The 17,949-nt window shown below is 41.4% G+C and overlaps 1 protein-coding gene across 1 annotated transcript in view; it reads left to right on the top strand.

The window, feature by feature from the left end:
* nr5a2 (nuclear receptor subfamily 5, group A, member 2) overlaps positions 1–17,949 on the top strand; it is a 71,546-nt gene that overhangs the window by 34,190 nt on the left and 19,407 nt on the right. The window contains exons 5-6 of the mRNA XM_080474248.1: positions 6,213–6,332; positions 10,695–10,842. Of these exons, the coding sequence (XP_080330374.1) occupies positions 6,213–6,332; positions 10,695–10,842 (268 nt within the window). The remainder of the gene's footprint in view (positions 1–6,212; positions 6,333–10,694; positions 10,843–17,949) is intronic.

Genomic DNA, 17,949 nt, shown 5'->3' with positions numbered 1-17,949 from the left:
TTATTCTTCAACCTTTCCTGCGGTCTTAAAAAAATGTTACTGAAGCTGGTAGCTCAGCACATTATCACCAGTATTATCATTCCTCTCCTCAGCCAGCAGCCACCTCCCGCTTGACCAGTAGCACCACCTGCTCATTTTCCCAGCATTCTTATCACCCTGCCAGCCGCGCAATTGAGGCCCAAATGCACCATGTGTCACTGCAGTCGAAAGCTGGTTTTGTTGAAGCGAGGAGCACGAGAGAGAAAAAAAAAAAAAAAAAAACCCTCGTCACTGTCATCAACCACCGCAGACAGGAGTGAGGAGTTGAACATAGTTCAGACACGTGTCTTTCTCCCCTCCTACCAGGTCAAATAGCTGAAACATCGGGGGGATTTTGACAGCCTGTTGTTTTTCCTCATAGATACTCCTCTATTTGTGGCTCGTGAAAGTTTTGCTTGCCGCAGATGATTTGTAGTGGGATTCTGTCTGTATTTAGGTTTCATTCATTTAAAACATAATCTGACATGATGATGTAAAAGAGTGACCTGATTTTTTATTTTTTATTTTTAGCTTTGTACAAACAATTGGAAAGGTAATAATGGAACAATCAGGGAGTAAGTTGTTATCTCAGATTGACATAGTTGCTCCCAATCAAGCAATAACTACTCTGTGATTTGGGAGACATTTGCTGTGAAATTAGCCCTGCTTCTAAAATCCACCAGAATATGATTGTGTGTGATGGCGCCCCACACTGAGACTCCTCAATTAAATTAACGAACTAAACTGGAACTGAGCTGCAGTGCATTGTTGAGCGCGACGTAATTAAGTGTTCGCAACTCTCCGAGAACAACAGGCGCTGTGCTAGGTAAATTAATACCCGATCCCAGGTGAATACAGGCCCTGTTTGGCTCAAGGCGAACAGATGCCAAGACAGGACTGCACCAAAGAATGGCTGTTAGAGACGCACACGCATTGATGTTAACTTCAAATCTCACCTGTAGTACTCCGAGACTGCATTGATTCTTGTCCAGCAGCGAGCGAGGGGGGAAAGATAGAAGCACAGCTATTGTTTATGTACGAGTCGTTTGAGGGAGATAAACTTGAGATCCGTGTGTGTGTGTGTGTGTGTGTGTGTGTGTGTGTGTGTGTGTGTGTGTGTGTGTGTGTGTGTGTGTGTGTGTGTGTGTGTGTGTGTGTCTTCTCCCCCTGTGTTAAAAAAAAAACCTGATTCTCTCCATTCATTAAGGCTTCACAGAAGGAGATTCCATTAATCTGTTCATTAGGCTACATCAAAAATGGAACTACTTATTAAAATCAGATCCAGCTGTGTACTCTCGTTAAAGCCCACCGTACCGTACAAAGCGTAACAATGCTTGTGGCACTAGACCAAAACCCAGCCACAAAAAAAAAAAAAAAAAAAAAAAAAAAAGGGTGGTAGTAGGGGTGTGGGGGGTTGCTAATACATTGGCCTGTTTTGACTCAACACGCTATGATAATTGCTCTACTCTTAGCAGGGGGCTATGAATAAACATTACTTTTGTCAGCAAGAGTCTGAATGCTCCATTTCCAATTAATTTACATTTGCTCAGAAATAAAGGGAATATCTGCTCTTAATCACTATGTTTTATTTTCTCAATTTCCCTCAAGTCTTTTCTCATTCTCTCATTCCCTGTCTGGCAGGTCCATTCCCCCTTCTCTCAAACGGGCTCTGCTTCCTTTTCTATCTCGCTCTTTTTCTCTCTTCTCTCTCTCTCGCTCTCTCTCTCTCTCTCTCTCTCTGGAAAATCCCATTAATCTCAGCCAGTGGTTTTGAACAAAAGCTATTGGGCTAAGCGATTGATCCGCGCATTGATCCCACTCGCCTGAACGATCATAAAGGTGTTAAATTGGTTTCTTGGAGGATATGTATTTTTCATTGCCGGCTGCCGCAAGAAGAAGTTCCTGCTCCAAATTTCTCCTTTCTCTCGTTCTCTCTCTCGCTCTCTCTCTTCTTTTTCTTCTCAAAAATAACTAGTGATGATATTAAAATATTAAAAAGATCACACCTTGAATAGGCTTTAAACGTGAACATTGAGGCGTTGTTTGAAGCAATTTCTGGGGAACATGTTTTCGGCAGAATTGTGAACCTTAAAAGCTAAACTCCTGTAATGAGTTTTTGCTCCGTCGAAGGACAGGTAGAGACTTGGGATTGTTCCAAAGTGTACACTGGAGGCAAAAAATATAAAGTGATATCATTTATATTGCTGTAAAATATTGCCTTAAACAAAATAAGTGTTTTGCTCCAAATTAAAAATCATAATTTTTAACCACACACCGACAGGACAGGCAAATCCTTTCGAAGAACAGTTTTAAGTACCTGAGTTATGCAGGTAAAACTAAGACCTCCGGATGTATCGTGCTTCATTTGGCTGTTTTGGCTAATCCAACGAAATCTGGTCGGATGAACGTTTCATCGTGATCTCAGCAGTATTAAAGGACAAAATGTGTGCTTGGTGCATTATTTAGCACTAATAGCTTAGTTGTGTGCCACCCACTCCAATATGGTTCATTAATTCCCCTGAATGTGATCTGACATCCTGCAACTTGATAATTAAGTGTATCGATCAACTAGCCAATCATTTAGATGAAAGTGAGAATATTTCAACTTCAATAAATTCAATGATTTTAACACAAATAAAATAATTATGTAAACAAACCTCTAAAATCCCCATATTTTTTATTGTGGTCAATGAATGAGTGGCGCTCAATGGTCTTGTTTATGCTTCAACAACACTTGGAGGTATGTTGTAGCGCTGTAACGTTGCTGGAATTAGTTACTAGCTCATAGAAAGATGCCTCTCAGTGACCCTGTGGCAAAAATAAAGTTGAAGAATTTGATAAACTTGTGTTATTACCCTGCTAGTGTTCAGTAAGCTGCATATGTGAACTTTGAAGGGTCATGTGATGTCACGTATAAGTTTATACAATGGCTGTAATCAGCCACTGGCGATCGTCCAAGTTTTACTAACTGTATTCGCTCGTAGAGATCATATTCAACCCTTGTGCCCTTAAGAAAGCACAATACAAAGAATTTGTCGCGGCCATGTCAGGAGGTTCATATTATCTCAGCGAGCAGGCAGGAGATCTTGTAAGATCAGGCGCCGTGACTCTTGCTCCTCTGACAGAGCAAAGGAAGAGCTTGTCAGGGAAACAGTTCATGTCGCTGGTACTTAAAAGGTCAGCGAACTGAACCACAACCCCTGGTCCGCCCTCGTGCCTGACTGTCAGTCACTGGTCCTGCTCTTCTAGGCGGGTGTCCCCTGTCAGGTCTGGGCTGCTCTCACCCCGTCATCGTTCTCTCCGAGTTTCCCCCGCTTTGATGACCCGGGCCCCCTCGTTGGAGAAGAGCTTCCAGGCAGGCAGAGTGAGGACAGGGTCTTTGATGAGGACCCCGACACTTGCCGGCACCCGTGACAGGCAGCGGGGTCCTTTGAAGAGCCCAGGCCTTACATGTACCCAATCGTTCCCACACGTGCTTCCAGCGTCTTTAGATGGAGAGACACGGAGACGAGGATTACAGTTCAGTAAAGAAATCTCCTGTCTTTGACTGCTTTGCTGGCTCTGTGATGGTTTTAATGAAGGCACATTTGAATTTTGCTTTCGTCTTGTGCTTGAGACACTGCAAGCACAGAAAGCAGACATATAGACGGAGGAGGAGGACGCGAGGCGGAGGACGAGGAGGAGAGAGATTCAAAGTGTCCATAATACTGTCAGACATGTTAGAAAAGGTCATATCAGCTTTGTTATATTTTTACATTTTTCTGAACTGATAATAGAAGAATGGGAGATTTGAGACATTTCAAGGTTGGTCGCTTTTTTGATTTTGTTGTCACAAAATTTCATCATATCTTTTTTCTTGTCAGTTTTCTTTCAGTTTGTTTTAGTACAAGTCTTTCAATGCAGGAGTTTGGGAGCCATGAATGTTTGATATTGTCTCTGATTATTTCTGTTTTGAAATCGTACAAAACATATTTAGTCATTTGTTGTCGCTTTGCCTCTGAAATACATTACATTTTGAGTGGATGGCATTACAGGAAATGTTAAATGTTGATACATATCCTTGGTCTAAATAAATGGATTTTGATTGGTGTTGCTAGTATGTAGGCACTACTTTCATTCCTTGTGCTCCAATGACACACACACACACACACACAAAATCACTTCCGAGAAAACCAAGATCAGACAGAACTCACATAAAGCATAAAACACGAAATTGTCACTACTTTGTGGCAACAATATTGTTATATGCTCATATTTTGTCATCTTGTTCTGAAAGGATAATGCTTTCCGTATCGAGTATGAATATAGTCCAACAACAGATTAATTTAGAACATTATTATTAGATTCAGTTTCTGGAGTGGGAGAGTCCAGCAATGCGAGGTCTCTTTTAACAGATGCAATACAACATTAAAAAAAAGAAAGGTACACGTATCAGTACCACTGTCTCCACCAAAAGGCAAAAGATTATTATTCCTTATCAGCCCAAATGTTCACACCCTCCCACTGTGTGTTGTCTACTGTTATGTCTGCCTTGGAGGTAAACACCCTGTGCTTCACACAGGTCTAAATCTCTAGCCAAAACTATCCCGATCGACAAAAAAAATAGACTTCAGACATTCTCTATCCAGCAGCGGCGCTGTCACAGTAGGTAATAAAAGTGTTTGACATTTGTTGGCAGAGCCGCAGTTGTTGACATCAGAAGAGTACCTAAGGTCACTTGATATTAACAAATAGACCTCGGTACATTTTCCAGACACCACAAAAAGACATTCCTTTCAGGTGTCTTCATGCTGCACCTGCCTGTGTTGTGCAGCGCAGTCACACCATCGATTCAAATTCTTACCCTGAAAGTTGTGGTTGACATTGGCGGTGAAAGCCACAGGCAGTTCTCACAAACTCAGAGCACCAAAGTTTTTCACATCGCCACAAAACATCGGCCTGCCCAGAAAGACACATTACTCCCAATGATACCACAAAGAGTACAATGTTTATTGATGGGAAAGAGGGGGTGTCTGTCATATATTTTCCTCATTCCTTCCTTCTCAATGTGTGTTTTTTGTCTCAGTCTGCTTTTGGGGTGTAATGATTAACAGGATGAGGCATGGGAAGCGACTAGCCGTTACAATGGAGAGGGTTGTTTTGGCTCAAAAACCCGGCGTTTCACCCACGTTTAGCTTCCCAAGTTCACCTGGCAGGTCCATGGGAGCCAGCGGCTGGCATTCGAGAGGAGGGAGGAAAAAAAAAAAACCACTTAATCATTATCATATGTGGTATCACTCAGCGACTGCTGGCAATGGCCAAACAGATAAACCTGGCAACATTGTTAAATCAGGCACGTAGCAAAGTGCTTAACTGAGTGTGGAAAAGTTCACATGAGAAAGACTTAGCTTGCGTACAGGGGACTTTTGAGCTTTGTGTGAAGTTGGAAAAAAAACAAAAAAACAATGCTCCCGGTACGCAACTGATCAATAGCGATTGACCTGTGAGCAAGCTTACTCCGCAAACAGCTGCCTGTGATATTCACTAGTCACTTAGACTTACACCGGGCCTCAGTGTTGCACCTTTATGGATGGATTTACTTGTTTTTGGATCTTAAGCTTTTTTATTTCTATTTGATATTTGGTCCCCCTCCATTAAGTATCTATCTATCTATCTATCTATCTATCTATCTATCTATCTATCTATCTATCTATCTATCTATCTATCTATCTATCTATCTATCTGTCTATCTGTCTGTCTGTCTGTCTGTCTGTCTGTCTGTCTGTCTGTCTGTCTGTCTGTCTGTCTGTCATTAGATATTTGCAATAGTTTTACAATCGTTGCTCATTGCACATATCTGTTTCTATACGTCCAGGTAACTTAAATGAGTAACTTTTCGGATAACAAACATTCAAAGCATATCACTTTGGAGATTTCAGCAGTGTGTATAATGTCGGTTTGTAGTCCCACAGCACATGCACACACGACTCATTATGTCGCCGGTCAGAAAAACCATCTGCATAAACTTCCACAAAGACAAAAGACCGTGGCACACAATAACGGGCGCAGTGACAGACATACAATCTCCAGTGATGACAGTTGTGTTAAAGTGGATATTAAACTCAGTCACACCGTGGGAGGCTGTTGTTACAGCTGTAGTGAAGAGGAAAGACAAACAGCTGAACTGATGTGCTTTTCTCTTCTTTTCCAACAAGGTGGATGACCAGATGAAGCTGTTGCAGAACTGCTGGAGTGAACTCCTCATCCTCGATCACGTATACCGGCAGGTGGTGCATGCCAAGGAGGGATCTATCCTATTGGTCACTGGTCAACAGGTTAGTTAGCGAAACTCTGAACACGTCCCAAAAACCTTTACAAAAGCGAACACTCCCTAAAAATATAGTCCGCTAATAGATGCCAAGTAATGGCACCAGAATGATCAAGTTACAATATTTTTAGATTATGTGAGAGTTTGAAAGTGAGCAAATAGAGCACTCAGGTATGCATTGTAAGTGGGTTGACTGACAAGGAAGGTGGATAAATATCTTATTTTGTTTTACTGAGGTCTTTGAGGAAGTTGGTGGAAGTCAATGCGGTAGGCCTCAACGGTGGTGCTCCACATATCAGCGTCTGATACCGGCTTTCATACGCGCACTCATAAAGCATGCTGTCAAACAGTAAACACAGAGAACTCAAAGCGAGCAGAGAAAACTCCTTCACAGAGTCCCATAATGTCATGCACACAAACAGAAATATTTTGAAACTAGCCAGAGAGTTCAGAAAGACCTGCAACTGCTCATCATAAATACATACCGTTTGACCAGTCGCGTGGCTGTCAGTCAGATGAGGATTCATAAATTTTTGATCGCCTTGCTCTCCAAAACATCACTTTTCAACAAAATGTTTTACAACAATAGATGCTGGCATTAATATTGGAGCAAGTGCGTATGCACTGTGTGGAGCCCTTTTAATTCTTCATCATTCTGAATGAAGACAAGGTCGGGGTAGATTTTGAAAATGAGTGTGAGTTACTAATACCTCTAGTTAGCAAAAGAGTATTGGCTCTTGTGGCAAGTACAAACCGTGATAAATATTGCTATGATATTGGAACTATTACACACAAAGATGTCCACTGATATAATAAGCAGGCTCTTACACTGCACATACTTTGTCTCAAGTTTTGATTGAATTCCAGACATGCTGATGTTTTTCACATTTTACGATATTGTTGGTAATGGATGTTGGCAGTCAAGGATAATAAAAACTAAATAAAAACAAAAATAAAAATGTCCTAAATCTGATCATCTATATTACACTTAAAATACATTTCAGTTCTTAAAATGTAAGAACTGAAATAATTTTCAGTTTCACCCTCAACTTATTTCTGATCAGTTCTTCTTAAAAACGAAAAAGGAAGAATCATGCTGGCAAAAAAGTACCAGATTCCTCCCTGTCGCTCTCTGGCGCTTCCCCAGCAGAGGCCTGCCTCACACATTGAACACCACTGATTAAGATAAATTGAATACAGGACAGAGGAGTTGTTGACAAAATGAACATGTGATAACAAAAAGAAAACAAATGGAAGGAAGAAGATCCCACGAGCAACCTTTGGTAAAGAGTGAAAGCATAACTGAGAACAGATGCTGAGAATACTGGTTACCAAATGATAGAACGCGGAGAAGGATGAGTGATTAAAAAATAACTAAAATTATGAAAATTTGAGAGGCAAAGAAAAATAAATTTGGGAACGCAGGAGTGTTGAGAAGAAAAGATGGGGAAAACAAGAGATTGAGAAAAAAATAAACAACAGAAAAGTTAGATACAGTGTAAAAAGGAGTTAAAGATGATTGGTGATGAGAGGATGAGGAGAAACGGACCAGGCAGCTTGTAGAGACCCGAGCTATCAGGAGGAGCAGGAGTAGATTGAAGGGGGGGGTGGGGGGGTGTCGGAGTCAGGGGAGGAGCAGGACGGCGGTTTCGTTTGCATACCTTGGCTAATGAACAGCTGGTGTTGAGGGCTGTGTGTGTGTGTGTGTGTGTGTGTGTGTGTGTGTGTGTGTGTGTGTGTGTGTGTGTGTGTGTGTGTGTGTGTGTGTATGTGTGTGTGTGTGTGTGTGTGTGTGTGTGTGTGTGTGTGTGTGTGTGTGTGTGTGTGTGTGTGTGTGTGTGTGTGTGTGTGAATAAATGTGGGTGTGTGAGGCTCTGAAACAGTTCATTATCTCCCATTATTCTCTGCCTGGCCAGGGGTGACAGCGCAGCGATAATACCAGAGATATTTAGACCACAGAAGCAGCATCACCCAAAGCAAATGTTGCACGCATGCACACACACACACACACACACACACACACACACACACACACCCGTCTGTTGAAGCTGGTTAGTATTTTGAGCCCGAACTCAGTTCTAGTTTACTGTAATCCATCTGACAAACACCAAATGCCTGAACGTTATACAATGCAGTCACCATTTCTGAAGAAATGTCTTTGCACAGGGTAAAGCTCACATTATGATAGTAGAGAGGAGTAGAATTTGATAGAGAACTGTCATTGCAGTGTGTAGTACTGTGAAAGTTTGTGAATTTGTACATTATAATATTTTAATATAGTTAAAGACAGATGTTCTTGTTGCAAAAAACTGTTTACTTTTGGTCTATTTGCATATTTTCCAGAATGATTATTCACAGTTTATGCCTTGCCTCAACTGTATATTAAAGTTTGTGTTTTTCTTAATTCACACTCTGGAGCAACATACATGGACAATTTTTCTCAGAATGTTGTGTGTTTGTTGAAAATGATCACAAGAGAAATCCCTTTTTTTTTTACAGCTCTATATTCACTATAATGAGCTGTTCATTTATATGTAGTATTTGTTCTTTTTAGTGATCATAATGATAATAGTATTGCGATTATAACATGAAAGAAAAGTATATTTGAAGAAGTTGTGTAAACATTAATAATCTGGTGTCTTCACTATTTAGTTTGAATCTTAATAAAAATATTTACAAATAAATCCAATTAGCTAATTGTTTTTCAATTTACTTGTATTATTTTGTTGAATCCATTTTTTTTTTAATACTTAAATTTGCTTTTTGCCACTTTCCTACACTGTCATGTCACCGACAGCGCTGAGAAATGACCATGAGTGCTCATTCTTCATCCTGTCATAGGATCAAACGTGGTGCATCTTGTACAAATGTGTGCAAACATGAAATGACCAAGATAGGACTGATCTGTTGAATGATTTAGCGAGGCCTCACAGCCTGACAGTCAGTTTCAATTTGAATCTTGATATTTGGATGGCACGAGACGCTCCTGGTGTACATGAAATTCAAATGATGTGGGGCAAAATAAAGCAAAAATGAAATAAAAACAAAACAAAACGGGATGCTGTTAAACTAGCCGCATATTTCTCTGCTTTCAGATGAAGTACATTTTCCATCTCCATCTACCACCCACATCAGAGCCCCTTTAAGCATTAAACTAATCTCACCGACCATATTCATCTTTAATGTGCAGCTAAGCTCGTTCATCGTATCCATAATGGGATAAGATTTGAAGGTTTATTCATATATTTACTCTTCATGTGTCTGCAGGAGAGTTAATAAAGTAATATTGATTGATTGATTGATGTGCAGGTCACCAGAGTCACAGTTAGTGCTAAGTCTGCTGTAGTGACATTATAGCATTTTTTTTCCCCTCTCTCTCTTTTTACTTAAGGCTCAGAGGCAATAACCCAAGGCATCACCATCAACAGTCCAATCCTTCAATGAACTTATTTCATGCACAGTTGATTTTATGTAAATTGATTGACACCTTGGAAGGGGGGGGGGGGGGGGGGGGCAGTGTCTGCCTTTTTTCCCAGAGTCATAACTCTTAACATTTCACAGGTGGTAGGAAGGAAAGAGAGAGAGGGACAAAGGAGTCGGGGGGCAAAGCGAGGGAGCGTAGTCTAGTAAAAGCACAAGGACAGAACAGGAGTGAAACAGACAGAGGATAAAAACATGGAACATTATCAACATTTGCTTCACTTTGACCTTTCTCTTTTCTGGACAGATGAAAAAGATAAAAAAAAAAGAAGAAGAAGAAAACAGAACAGAAAAAGAAACACTGAGTTCAATCATCCCATTTACACAATGAATAAATTCCAAACCCAGGGCTGCTTTTAATTGCAAATGGGATCTCGTAGGGACTGTCTTCTTCTTCCCTGGGCTTTAGGAACTGCGCAAGCCAACATCCACCTTCCCCTGGAAACCCATGCACAGTCAATTATGGTAATGAATTGTCAATAAATATAAAAATTTAATATGGTCCTGCTTACTGTGAGTGGCAGCTAAGGGCTTGCCTCCCAGACAAATGTGCTGTGGCTGCAGATCTGAAGTACACCTGAAAAAGGAGTGTGTAAGTGTTTATGCATATTGGGATGATTGAGTTCAACTTAAGGAGGAAAGATTTAATATCTATCTATCTATCTATCTATCTATCTATCTATCTATCTATCTATCTATCTATCTATCTATCTATCTATCTATCTATCTATTTATCTATCTATCACACACACACACACACACACACACACACACACACACACACACACACACACACACACACACACACACACACACTCACCACAGGATGTGGACGTGGCAACTTATTCAATGTGAAGAACTAACAGTTTTTGCTTTGTTTGTTTTTAAGGTGGACTTTGCCGTGATTGCCTCACAGGCGGGAGCAACCCTCAACAATTTGTTGAGCCACGCTCAAGATCTGGTAGCCAAACTACGCTCCCTACAGCTGGACCAACGGGAGTTTGTCTGCCTCAAGTTCTTGGTCCTCTTCAGTCTAGGTGAGCCAAAGAAACAAAGACCCGTGAGGCAGTGTGTCTGTCTCTTGTGGACGCAGAGGATAGGGTGGAGAGAGGAAATACATTTTGGAGTTGAGATAGGAGACAATGAAGAAAGGACGAGATCAGTGGACTATAAAGTACAAATGAGAAAGTACAGCAGAGAAGAAGGGGGTGGGTAGAATTGTTCGTCAAAGGAGTTTTTTGCACATCTGCACATCTCTAAGAGTTCTATTATTTGGGATGGGATAAAATGGGATGTTATATATTGTTGGATACATGTAATATAGAGAGAGTTAGTGTTGTACTTTTTGGCTGTCTCATCTGCATAACTATATATATATATATATATATTTTTTTTTTTTTTTAGGGGGGGGGGGGGGGGGTGGGGGGGGATCTTCAGCTTATTTGATCGACTGGCTTCTTTTAAATTTGTTTGTCAGTCAGGACTGCATATAAGGCCTCGTGTGGCATTTACTGGTTGTAACAGTGGTAGAGCATCAACAAGAATGTGATTTGCATTAACCACATCATAATCAAAGAGTCATTGTGTTTGCTGGGTTATGTATGTTGCAGTGGAACCCACATGGTTTTGACCGTAAAGTAAAATTTGACCTAGCACAACGGCAACATGTGAGCTTGGTGAGACAGGCAATATTGTTTTCATTTCTCTTACAATCAGCTTTAAATGAAACCAAAGGACAGATGGGTGGGAAAAAAAAAAGAATGTGATGGGATAGAGGAGACGATGATGAGGAAGGAGAGAGAGCAGGAATTGATTGGGGAAGTGATGGGAGGTAGGTTCTTGCCAGAAATATTTGGGATGGGTAGCAGGCAGCAGAGGTTAGACGGAGAGAGAAAGAGAGGCTGGGATTTGGAAGGGAAGGGAGAGGGAAAGATAAATAGCTAAATGAGTGAAGGGGCAAAAAATAAAAAATAAATGTGTGTGTGTGTGGGGGGGGGGGGGGGGGGGGGGCTTGGTTGCTCATGTGTGCCCTGATCTCAAAGCTGCTCTCCACTCTCTAAGCCGAGGTCAGACATTGCCAGGAGACTGTCATCTCTGACTCCACTCTAACAAGTCTGCAACAAATGACCTCTCAGGAACACACAAACACACACACACACACACACACACACACACACACACACACACACACACACACACACACACACACACACACACACACACACACACACACACACACACACACACACACACACACACACACACACACACAAACACACACACACACACACACGCTTGACCAAACTTATTTTAACATCCCACATTATGGAAGGCAATGATATGAAGGCACGGTGGGTTTTGTTCTGCCAGGCGCGTCTTCGGCACTGAGCGCCATCGTGGCAAATGATGAATATCTTCTTCACCCTCAGTTTTCATTCCCCGCCTCTTTTGACGTGGAATTCACAAGGGATGTGCTTCTCACTACTTCACCCATTCTGAACAAAGAAAGAGGGGCTAATGAAGTGCTGGGCGGAGGGAGCACGCTCGTGCACATACGTGAACACACATACGTTTGATCAGGCAGCATTAATGTTAGTGTTTTGCAGTATTTGTGAAGGAGAGGGGATGAAGAGGATTGGTGAGGGACTTCGGTGTGTGTATGTCTAGGTGCATGCATGTTTGTGTCAGATTTCTTTTCATAGGGTGGGGATGTTGCTGGGGCTCAGGGTCTAAATAATTTGGCAGAAACATCATCCATAATGAAAGGCCCACCTGAGGGATGTGTATCGCCCCCGGCACAGCCTGTTCTCTGGCGTTGCCCGAGCCAAGCCTGACACAGATGCCGTAGCGCTGGCTGAGGGGATCAGTGTAGGTGGAGATATCGCTGGCGGGTATGGGGGAACGGGAGGGGCCTGAGCAAGGTAAAGCCCAGAGATTATATGGTTAATATCAAGTACTGTCAAACTGAGATGTGAATGTGATCAGCTGTGAGAAGGCTGAGATACATGCCTGCCTCCAAAGGGGGAGTGATTGTGCATAATGGGCATGGCAGTGAGAGCGCAGATGTATTCTTGCACCTGTGTGTGTGTGTGTGTGTGTGTGTGTGTGTGTGTGTGTGTGTGTGTGTGTGTGTGTGTGTGTGTGTGTGTGTGTGTGTGTGTGTGTGTGTGTGTGTGTGTGTGTGTGTGTGTGTGTGTGTGTGTGTGTGTGTTAGCACAGCTGCTTGTGCCCTGTGAACACACTTATCTAATGAAGATTATCACAGCTTCATCACATAAGTCAATCTCCGTCACCTAAATTCAATTAATCCCCGTCCAACAAGTGATCAGAAGTACCGTCAACCAAACATTTCGTGCTCTGAGCGAAGACCTGCCATTACTATTCCTCGACATATCCGACACAACAAGAAAAGAGTGAAAAAAAACTGGTTCTGTGAGTGTAGATTACAGTGGAAATCACAGTGGTTACCTAAGACTAAGAGGTAAAATATTGGTCATGAAATATGTGGAGGTGCTGGTAATTTAAAGTGTTTCAGTCGAGGAAAAGACGCAAAAGCGAAGCTTCAGTTTAGATTGACAGTGTGTAGAGTAACAAGAGCAGCACATCTGATTCTTCTGGCATCTGTCCGGTTCTTTTAAAAAGTGTCTCAATAGAAACTATTTATCCAGTTAGACACGAGTACAATTGGTACGTGGTGTCCGCCATTACTGGCTGTGAAAAGATTTCACTTTGTTTTCAGTATTTTAATTCACTGTTTCACTGGGATTCGTGTTATTTGGTTCACATGGGGCCACAAATGTAGTTGAGTAAAGGCAAAAGTGAGTCGCTTTTGATGATTAAACTCAACCAATCAGCTGCTATTTGAGAATAAAAAGCACTTTTCTATACTTGTTCACACAATGACTAAAGTCCTGCAATGTACTCTTTAACAGACAGAAGGCCCCTAAAACTATGCCTATTACATTTCTTGGTGTGAAAATATACACTTGAACAGAGAACTTCAAATAATTCTATTATTTCATGGATCTTCCTCATAACTGTCAGTAGCCAATCAAAACTTAAAAAAAATGCCCCTAATAAAAACTTACAGTAAGTGGAGAGCAACTACTTTGGAATAAGCTTTTTTTTTAATATACAGATATATTTTGTATCTACCAAACAGCTGAATACCAAAGCTGCTTTTTCTGGATAAAATTAGTTCATGATTATATATTTTACAATGAATGCTCATCACAACTTAATATATACGACAGTGCTATAGAATCAATTGTTGATATATCTGTCTGTCAATACAGTCATATCATGTATATTCTTAAATTGTGTCCTATAGAACTAGTTACCTCAACACCAGCAAGTGATTTTCCATGTGACTGATCCAGTTTTTTTCTTTTTCTTTTTCCAACTTTCCTTGTTGTTTCGTGTGTCTTGGTTCTTTTCCAGTCTTATCACTGTTCCTCAATCCCTCTCTCTTTTTTGTGGATGAACTATCAGTCACAATGTCCCTGCCAGTGGAGCTTTTAGTTAATCCAGTTGTCAATAAGGACAGGGATATAGATGTCACCCCAGCTGAAAAGAGACACTTGTCATGATCTCTGTGTTTTTGCTTTGAGAGTTGGACACTGAGCCCCCCCCCTCGCTTCATTTTATCTCTTTTTATCACTCTCTCTGTGTCTGCTGTCACTCTTTCCCTGTCCTCGGCGAAGGCTTTTGCCCTCTGTCAAGGAGAAGATTATCACTCTAAGATCATTGATCTCCTAAGTGTTTGCAGGACTGTGAGCAATGACTGTATGTGTTGGGAATTGAGTAAAGGACACACACAATGGCAGGGAGAGATTTTGAGGGTTTCTTAGGTCAGACTTCTGTAAAGGATTACTGTTTGTCATTAGATGTCAGGACGCTGTTAATGAGCCTTTGATTTCCTTTAAAAGGTTTGAGGCTGTACAGGGAGACTGACAAGTTTGCAGTGGTGATAGGACCCCTCCACAGATTTGAGAAACGAATATGTGAGTGTGTGCGTGTGCACGTACGTGGAAAAGAAAACATTAAGACAACACACGTATGCAATATTTCTGAATTTAAAGTGATAAAGTCACATTAGATTTCACAGTGGAGGGGGGGGGGGGTTAAAACTGGCTGGACTGACTGGCTGTGGAAAAAGGGTCATAAGCATTGACTCAAGCTGTGGAAAAAGAAAAAGAGCTCTCTCTCCTTTTCACTTAAATATTAATTCATGAACAGCTGCCCTGGTGCTTGTGTTCAAAAGAAATATGAATTTGCGTCTGGAAACACTTAGGTATGAAGTTTTGTTGGGGGGAAAAAAAAGAAACACATTTCATTTTGATTATAGAAGACAATGTGTAACATATTGGATGCGCTTGGCAACAAAACATAATAAACAAAACAGCATGCCTTTATCAACTTTTTGCACACAAAAAAAAAAAAAAAAAAACGCTCATGGATTCATTGCTGATCCGTCTTTGGTAGTTTCCAGACGGTGAAAGCAGATGTTGTGACAGAGGTCATAAAGGTTTCAGCCAGCAACCAGTTAACCCTGCACTCTGGGTCAGAGCCCATCAGGTGTAATTCAGTGAGACAGGTACTGCCAGTCCTTGTCAGCTGAGAGGAGAGCCAGACTACCTGCCAGACCAGCACAGGGTGGTAAATGGTCCCAGCGGACGGAGCAGATTTGTGAATATAGCCCCAAATAAGGCCCATGAACTAAAGGCTTTAGCAGGAACAAAGCCGGTGAAACACTGTTCCAGTGTAAACAATGTGGGTGTCTGATTCTCCTACAGTGGAGGTTTATTTAGCGATATCACACAATTTTGTGGTTCAAGGCTAATTTGCAAGTGTTCTATCTGAACCGTCTCGAGGTGATCCCAATTATGGGCTCGGACGACTCGGTCCCAGCGTTTCATTTGATTTGTGAGATCCCTGAAAACAGTATCGCCGCAGCCCATCATTGTAGGGTTTTTGTTATATGTGTCCTATTTCGACAACAAAAAAAGGAAGAAGAATGCATTGCATGGTCCAACAATGTTCTCAAAGTAACAACAAAAAAAATAAAAATCACAATATCCTAAAGAAAACTAGATTTGTACGTTGTACGTGGTTGCAAAAGAGTTTTTTGTTTTACTGTTGAAGTTAAAAATTAACTGGCATTTTTTTCCCCCTTGTGCCAGCAAGTGATTCAAGAGCTGCCTCAGCAACGCATTAGCTGTCTGTCCAGTGATTAGTCAGTCTCTGAGGTTTAAGCTGTCGACACCCACCCATTATTCACTTCCCACCCCCATCCTCCACCCTTCATCCAGCCCTCTGTATTGTCTCTTGTCCTATTGCTTCTCCATTTTTCTGTCTTATAGATAGAGGTGTGTCTTTCACACCTCTATCAGCCAATCCTGCAACGTCGGTCATCGTTAATCCCAACCCGTCATTAAACTCTTTTCTCCACCTCTTTCTATTCTTAAATTGAATAACAATCTTTGAAGTTTCTCTGGTCCCTGGGTACTTCTTCTTTATATTCAAAATCTCTTGGAAGTCGTTTCCGTTTTGATTGTGCATACAGCGGTCAGTTTTGTGAAAACGGCAATGAAAGGGAATTTGTGTTTCCGTTTTGTAATCCATCGACTCCCCTACACCATCAACCCTATGCCATGACACGCGTCTCATTAGCATGATCGGCACGATTTAACATAAAATAGGCTTTTTGTTGTTGTTTAGCAAGTCCGAGGTCAGATCCAATCTGCTGACAACAACACAAACCCAGGAAACGTGATTAACCTTGATGAAAAAAGACCACTTCCTCTCTCTCTCTCTCTCTCTCTCTCTCTCTCTCTCTCTCTCTCTCTCTCTCTCTCTCTCTCTCTCTCTCTCTCTCTCTTTATCATATTTGCATCCCCCTCACAATGAGAGAAAGTCAGAAAAATATATATAATTCCCAGACAGGTACGTCCTAATTAAGCAACAGCCGAGGCTGCTCAGAATCGATGCCCTGATCCCTGGCCAGTGAGCAGGGGAGCTGGCTAACACACACACACACACACACACACACACACACACACACACACACACACACACACACACACACGCACCCATCAAGTCTGGAAAATATTTATTTCCTGAAAAGAACTAAATCATTTAGTATTCGGAGGGGAATTGATTAACATGGAGAGGCAGCGACGGTTCAATATTTACACTCATAGAGACCAATGAAGGGGCCAAATAATGGAGCAAGTAACCTATACTTAATTAAGCTGTAACACTTTACAACATAATAAAGACTTATTTTTTTTTCCTTGTGGGATTTAAAGCTTTCTTCGAGTATGTGTGCGTGCGTTCTGCACAATTAAGGACTTGTTGTTTAAAGCTCATGACGCTAAAGTGACAAACGAAGTTCTGACTTGGCCTGATAAGAGTAAGCTTTAGTACAAGTTCTCGAAACCAAACAAAACTAGAGGAGCAAATAAATCAGAGGAGCGACAGGCATTACAAGTCCTTTAACACAAATTGTCATTCATGATTTATTGTATGTGTGGCATTTGGTACAGAGGTTAGTGCTGTAGCCTCCAAACCAGGGAACATAATTTCACTATTTCAGTGTTCCAAATGTGCATATTCTTCCTGTGGCTGCACGATTTTTCAGTCGCTAAATGATCTATGAGAAAGCTCACCGAGACTTACACAGATCATCTTTCTTGTACTTTCAAGTTGGCCTCAGCAGTTTTCTCTTAAGTAACACATCGCCGTCGATGTTACAAGCAATCACAGTTTACAATTGTGTCGTGCTCCAAGTTTAAAAAAAAAAAAAAAATGCTTCAAGCTTTGATTTGATGTTTTGAGATTTCAATTGATGCGGTAAAGTGAGAGCAGTTTTCAAATCACAAATGAGTCAAGGTCAAATAAACCAACAGGGGCATTAAATAATTACATTTATTTCAAGGAAAATAATCGATCCCACCGCTCTAGATCCTCGATGGTTTTCCCTCTACATCTCATGTGTGCTGGTGCAAGTGGGCCAAACTATCTTCCTGGAACTATCACTGCAACGTCTGCATGAGCGGCTCATGGAGTCTCCTTTCATAAGATAAAAGTGAGAAAATACGGGAACGTTCTGTTTGAACTGCAGCAAATGTAGCTAACTGTGG

The sequence above is a fragment of the Lipophrys pholis genome, assembly GCF_963383615.2.
Source record: "Lipophrys pholis genome assembly, chromosome: 10".
Classification (NCBI taxonomy): Eukaryota; Metazoa; Chordata; class Actinopteri; order Blenniiformes; family Blenniidae; genus Lipophrys; species Lipophrys pholis.
This window is presented reverse-complemented; position numbering and strand designations above follow the sequence as displayed.